The 7,488-nt window shown below is 29.4% G+C and overlaps 1 protein-coding gene across 1 annotated transcript; it reads left to right on the forward strand.

Moving 5' to 3' along the window:
• The first annotated feature begins 564 nt into the window (after positions 1 to 564).
• On the forward strand, positions 565 to 2,318 carry LOC135923999 (uncharacterized). The gene is made up of 5 exons (XM_065459043.1): positions 565 to 772; positions 931 to 1,130; positions 1,278 to 1,559; positions 1,628 to 1,893; positions 2,024 to 2,318. Exons 1-5 carry the CDS (start codon positions 565 to 567, stop codon positions 2,316 to 2,318), a joined length of 1,251 nt encoding a protein of 416 aa, XP_065315115.1.
• The last annotated feature ends 5,170 nt before the right edge of the window (positions 2,319 to 7,488 follow it).

Genomic DNA, 7,488 nt, shown 5'->3' on the forward strand with positions numbered 1-7,488 from the left:
TTTAAGGATGTGGGTTATAAAATTTTGTATCAGAATATTAATGAATTGGATATAGGCCATCATTTAGTTACATTAGGATTAATAGTAATTATATATTTGGAAAATGTACTTGGTTGCGACCAAGGTATATGGTAATGGGAAAAAGGACACTCTGGTGTCGGCTAATTGTTTTAAGAGAATTTCGGACTTGGAAAGTAGTTTAAATGGAATTTTAAACGAAATCAAGACGGCAGACCAGAAATGGTGGAAACGGTGAAAGATAATAACGATGATCGTTTGGAATTTGTGGAGAGGTCAGTGGTTATCCTCTAGGATTAAAAGATATAAAAGAATCCATCAAAGATATTTATAGTGATATATATAAGTTGATTAATATGAGTAATCAAGGGGACAAGAAACAATTTGGTGATAGAATTATTTCTAATGGATAGAGTTTTCCAAAAATATTGCCTTTGAAAGAAGAAATTCATAAATTGTTTACAATAACGACTCCGAAAGGATTATTTGCCTTTTGTAGGCTACCGTTTTGATTAGGTGTTTCAGCGCCGATATTTTAAGCGTACTATGGCATCAGTTTTCCAGGGCCTTGAAGGAGTTTATTATTATGTGGATGATGTGTTGGTGACGGGCATAACACCAGAGCAACATAATCAACGTTTGGAAGAGGTTTTCAAGCCAATTCGTGATAAAGGTCTGAGGGCCAGTAAAGAAAAGAGTGTTCTTGGGGTAACGGAAGTTATCTATCTTAGGACATCAGATAAACGGAATGGAGGTGAAACCTCTTGAAAATTTTTTAAAAAATATAACAAATATGAATCCGCCAACCAATAAAGCGGAGTTGCAATCATTTTTGGGTATGGTAAATTATTATCATCTTTGTGGAGGATTTTGCAAAAGTGGCATCTCCATTGTATGATTTATTAAAAAAAGGTGTTCATTTTGAGTGGGAAATTGAACAGAAAAATGCTTTTGAGATTTTAAAAGAAAAAATTGGTGAGGTACCGATTTTAGTATGTTTTAACAATGATTTAGAGATCATATTGGCGGTTGATGTATCCAACAAGGGTGTTGGAGGTGCATTGTTACATTTAATTGATGGTTTGGAAAGACCCATCATATTTTTTTCGAGAGTTTTCAGGGAAGTGGAAACTAGATATTAGGTTATTGAACAAGAAGCTCTAGCGGTTATCTTTAGATTAACCAAATGTCGTGAATATTTGATCGGTAAGAGATTTATAATTTACACGGATCATAAGCCGTTAATTTATTTATTTAAGAAGGATAATAAAGAGTTAATGCTATCGCCCCGGTTGCAACGTTGGTTGTTACTGGTGGGAAGTTTCAATATGGAAATCAGATATCGCAGGGGCAAAGAAAATTGTTTGCCTGATATTTTATCTAGGTTGGAATCCAGTGAAGAGGATCTTGACGTTAACAAAAATATAATAGTGAATAAAGAAAGAGCATTAATTTGTTCTTTATCATATATGTTAAAGGGTGGTCCTACGAATTGGGAGGATCTTAAAAGCAATACCTTAAGGGATAAGGAATTGAGTCGAGTAAAATTATTTTTGACGGAAAAGAACCGTGGAAAAATAATAGTAAAGTTTATAAAAAAATTGAAAAGGAATTGTCCGTAGTGGATGATTGCTTGATACGGGGTAATAGAGCCGTTATTCCGTTGAAATTACGGAGTAAAATTATACGTTTGTTGCATGCAGGACATCAGGGTCGAGATAAAATAAAATATTGGGCTCGTGAGTATCTATCGTGGCCTGGAATAGGTGATCATATTGAAAAATTTACGAGGAGTTGTATTCCATGTAATTCGTGTGCCGCTATGCCGGAAAGAAATAGGCAGTTATTGGCCCAAACCTCAAAAGCCGTGGGAGCGTATTCACGTTGATTTCTTTGACTTAAACCAGAAGTCGTATTTTTTAGTTGTAGATGCATATTCTAAGTGGATTGAGTATGAGGAAGTTCATGGATTAACCACTAGGATTGTTATCAAATTGTTACAAAGGTTATGGGCTAGGTTTGGGATTCCAAAGACAATTGTGTCTGATGAAGGTCCGGCCTTTATAGCTGAAAATTTTAAAAAATTTTGTAATTCGTTGGAAATAAAACCTGTATTAGCTCCATCATATCATCCCAGTTCCAATGGACAGGCGGAGAGGATGGTAGCTATCGTGAAAAATTGGATTAAAAAGTCCAAACAAGAAAATAATGATTTATGGATGGCCCATTTAACCGGGAGGGAATTACACCAGTGGAGTTGTTTTGGGGAAGAAGGACTAGAGTGCCGTTGGATTTCTTAAGGTCCAAAGATAGGGCTAGTGTACCTTCAGTTGATAAGATTGAAATAAAATATACTGTGGGAAGAATTATATGGGCCCGTTTGTTTGATAACAAAGGGAAGAAATGGGAAAAAGGTAGTATAGTAGAAAACCTTGGTTCCAAATTAAATGAAATTTTGCTAAAAAATGGAATTAAGGTGATCAGACATAATGATCACGTAAGGTTAGAAGAAAGTAAGAAGGGATAAAGATAATATGGAAGTATGCTTAAATATTAGTCTTATCTTATTTTTTCCAGAATCTTAGATTTTTGTGATAATATAGCATAATTCTTAGATTTTTGTGATAATATAGCATAATATGTTAGGTATGAATAATGAAAATATTGATCCATTTGGGGTACTCTGATAGCGATACTCGCGTAATATTGGGGGTAAATAAAGATATTGTTATAAAGATAGAGGTATGCTTATTTGTGATTAAGTGCTATCGGGATATATTTTAATGTAATGGAGTATTATCATTAAAGGATGCTTAATGGAAACATTGAAAAATCTGGAAAATAAAGGGGGTTTTATATTTCGGGGAGAGAGCTCAACATCCTATAATTATACGGGATTATAATTGAGTGTCGTGGTTATTTACAAAAACGATTTTTTTTGTGTGTTTTCCCTTGAAGATAGAGATTCCTTTGGTTATTTAATTAATCAGTAATTGATAAAATTAGTGGAGTACAAGACAAGATTACGTAGAGTTACGTAAATTGATAAAATTAGTAGAGTATGAAACAAGATTATGTAAATTAAATTAGTTGAATACCGAACAACTGGGTGTGTTTTGGTAATTTATGCTTTCGGTAAAATGGTAAAGACCATCGGAGGAAAGTATTTTATTAGTTTATTGCTTGTTATTCTCATCACAGAGTAATGTGAATATAGTAAGTAATTAAATGGTATAACGAGGGAATCGTTTATGATTATGTTATACATCGGACAGTTGTTCTTTTTAGGAGAGAAAGGAAAAAGTAAGAATTTCTTTTTTGTGTTATAAATGGTCACCGGGAGAAGAAAAGGAAAGTTGTATTTTGGTTTATGATTAAGGACGGTTCACTTTGATGTGAATATGGTTGTAAGTTAGGAAAATAATAATAAAATAACAAATAATAGTAAATAGATACTTAGTGATATTTTGTGGTTGCAAAAAAGGAGTTAAGTTGGAAATGGCAAATGTTTATTATTTAAGGGAAGGAATAATGTTTGTGTTGTGGGGATCAGGGAATTTGTGATCAATAAATATTTGTATTAGTTATTGTAGAAAATCATGAGTTGTTGTGGAAGACAAAGGGGAAGATAAAATAAATAAATATTTGGGTAAAATGTTTTTTTTATATTAAATTGTGAAACGAATGAACATAAATTAATTTAAAATTTTTGTGTAAAAAAAAATTTTTTTTTTATTGTTTAAAAATTTGGTTTTGAAAAAATAAAAAATTTTGGTTAAAATTTTGTTTTGATAAAAAAAAATGCAATCACAATCAAAATTAATCCATTTACAAGATCAAATTACGTTGATACCTAAAGTCATGGATTTTAATAGCAGTGGGGATATTCACCAAATGGAGGCTCTGTCAACGTCGGGAAAATTCATTAGAAAGAAGCGACGTTTCAACTGCCAATCCGAAACTCATTTGAGAAATCAATGTCCGGCCTTGAATAGAAAGAGCTGGCGACCACTGGTGAAACAGGATCATAATATTCGAAGTACCCATATAGGAGTGACCAAGAGACTGGCCAGGATATTCGTGGATAGTGCGCTCGGCGGGCCCAGAAAGGCTAATCCGCAACCGATGCCGCCAAGGTTGACACAGACAAAGAGGCCAGCATTGGTAGGATGGACTACATCAATATTCGAACAGTTATAGAACAACACCGGGCGGCTAGTGCAGTGTGCCCAGTACCGCCCATAATAGTGGAGCCCGAACAGCTGACAATAACGGAGCCAAGACCGCTGACAACAACAGATTCGGATGAAAGTCTGTGGGAAGATTTGCTATTGATGTAGCCCTGATGTCAAGTGATAGAATATGTTGAATAAAAAATTTTTTTTTGTAGTATAGTAATTTTTTTTTAAGGAATGTCACTGGCCCATAAAGGGGTGACATGTCCTAGTATATTATATGTATTTACAATTTATTTTGGTTAAACGTCAATCAGAGGTATTGCATACATCTGATTGGGGGATTATTATTATAATATTTGAAGTAAAAAATGATGATTAGATAATATTTTTTTTTATTCATTAAAAAAATGTTTTTTAAAAAATTCATTTTTTTTAAAATAAAGATATTATTATATTTAAATTTAATTACCATGCCTCTGGATGCGGAAAAATTTGACTTATTCTTTTCACTATTTTCGGGAAACGATAATCTATGTTGTTTTGAATTTATTTGAATTTAGCTAAAATCACATGGGTTGTTTTTAGAAAAGAACAATAAAAATGATTTGAATATCAAAATGGACGGGTACTAACCTTCTAAAAAGAATACCTCAAACGTGATAACAAGTAATGTAGTTTTGAAACAGGCCATTTGAAACCTTTCCCCCATCTGATTTTAATACCTATTTCAATTAGCGGTTGATTCTTTTTTAATTTTCTCAAAACAGGTATATTTTTGATTTTATTTTTCCATTAGCTGTTTCATCGAAATGCTGCATTAACCTCCTCTGAGAAGTACTAATACTATGTATTACAAATTAAGAAATATGTAGTCAATAATTTGTCTACCTTGTTATATTCTAGTAAATTAAAATGGTTTTGCCTTTATGTATTTTATTGTTACCATAACTTAAAATATAATTAACATATTACAAATATATGAATTTTTTAAAACTTTTATCTTCTGTCTACACTGCGATGGTCTATTTATTTTAAAATGGTTTAGTCTCAATATACTTTATTGTTTTGTCCTTAGATCTTAAATTGGTTTTAGCAGATTTTTCTGTTTATAGTTGATTTAACCAACATATAACAAATATATTTAGCTACCTAATACTTTTAATGGTTTTGAAGTGGGCTTAAATAATATATAGTAAATACTTTGTTAAAAGTATGTTTTAAACTTCATTAAATAAGTACATTGGATTAGTATATATTATAACATTTAAACTTTTTTAGATTTACATTTGTTAAATTTAGTAGATTTTATTAGTTCTTAAACTTAATGATTGATGTTTTGACTTCTCAATATATATAAAAATTACATTTTATTCTAAATTAGTCAAGGTTTTTGACTCCTCAACATTAATATACTACATTATATACATATTAGAAAAATAGACATTTTATTTTATTAAATGTTAAATGTTTTAGTTTCACATTACTTTCAAAGTGATTCATTTTTTAAATAAAGATATTATAAATTGTTGGTACTTTCAATTGTTGGTTTACTATACTTTCAAAATAGGAAGGGTTGAAAGTGAGGGCTTTTTTACATTAGCTATATAAAATCATTTATTAAATAAATTTTGGTTTTTAGAATTTATAATAAAACTATCCGCTACATGAGGGTAATAGATTTTAAAATATTTATTTTAAAATAATAATAAAAAAAATAAAATTTATAAATTTTTTTGGATAAAAATACAATCAAAATAAAAAAACAATCAAGAGATATGTTTTATTTAGTGCTGTAAACATTTCTAGAAAAATCGAACGCCTCCGCGTTCAATGTTCATTGACAAAAATCGAAAGCGTTCACGTTCATTCCAAAATTTTATGCTAAATTTTTTTTAAACACAATATATTAGCCATGTTAAAAAATAATATAGTTTTTTATTTGATAATAAAATTATAAATACAATATAATATAGATAGCCAATAAAAAAGATATTTATATTTACAAAAAAATTTTTCTTAATAATTTTTAAATAACAATTGTTTTTCAAAATTTCATCTGATAGACAGGAACGCTTGGCAGTTTATAGGGCATTATCTATACTAAAAACGCGCTCTACAGGGGCAGATAAGGGAATTGCGGTATTATACTTAATAAAAACTCTTTAACGTAAATAATTTTTTAAGATGATATCACTAATATCGCATAGTAAAAATTTTTTATTTTTTGAAGAGTTTGATGATAAAATGTTTTTTTTTTTGAAAAATTAGTGAATTTTTTATTATTAGTTAGTATATTTATTATCATTAATTGGGAAAAATTTTATATTATTCAAATTTGATTTTATAGGTGTAAATTCATGCTATTCATTAAAAGATTTATTATCATAATTACTGCTTATATCATTTATTGGGGATGAGAATATATAATTTAAATTTGATTTTATAGGTATAAATTAAGGCGATTCGTTAATAGATTTTTTATCATATTTATCATTAATATCTTTAATTCAGGAAAAATTTTATATTATTTAAATTTGATTTTATAGGTGTAAATTCATGCTATTCAATAGATTTATTATCATAATTACCACTGATATCATTAATTGGGGAAGAATTTTGTAACATTATCTGTAATAGTTATAAAATCATGGGATTCATTAATAGAATATAGTATCAAATGAACTATCATTATTAACTATTTTATCATGTGGGTTGGAAATTAAGCTTTTGTAAATAAATAAAATGATTTATAGAAATATTTAAAAATATCATCGGGTATACTACAAAATGTCCACATTATGTTGATTTTTCAATCATACATATCAAGGGTATAAGGACTTGGGCTTAATAAATTAAAAAAGGGGGACAAAATAATTTAATAGGCGTAAAAGCAGCACTTAAAACAAAAATAATAATCATGACTAATCCCCTATTTTAAGTATGTTATTTAAACATATGTATACGTTCTCTCATGGAAACTGGTACAATATAATTAACATTTTGTAAATCATAAAAGTTATCTAGTGAGTATGACCTAGATTTCGGCTATAAAACGTTAATAAATCTGGAGCGTTTCTTCACCGAAAATTGCTAATGACACAGCAACGATATAGGCAATTTCCATCACCAATCGTTTTCATTGGTGAAAATCTTAATAATATAGTTTGTTTGTTTTTTTAAAAAAAATTTTCATTATTTTTTTAAACAATGATTAATATAGTCCATATTATTCTAATCAATATTCATATAAAAGACAAGCAGATTTTCCTTTTAAACGGCCTGGCCAAATTTT

The sequence above is a fragment of the Gordionus sp. m RMFG-2023 genome, chromosome 2 (assembly GCF_954871325.1).
Source record: "Gordionus sp. m RMFG-2023 chromosome 2, tfGorSpeb1-WG-v2, whole genome shotgun sequence".
Lineage (NCBI taxonomy): Eukaryota > Metazoa > Nematomorpha > Gordioida > Chordodea > Parachordodidae > Gordionus > Gordionus sp. m RMFG-2023.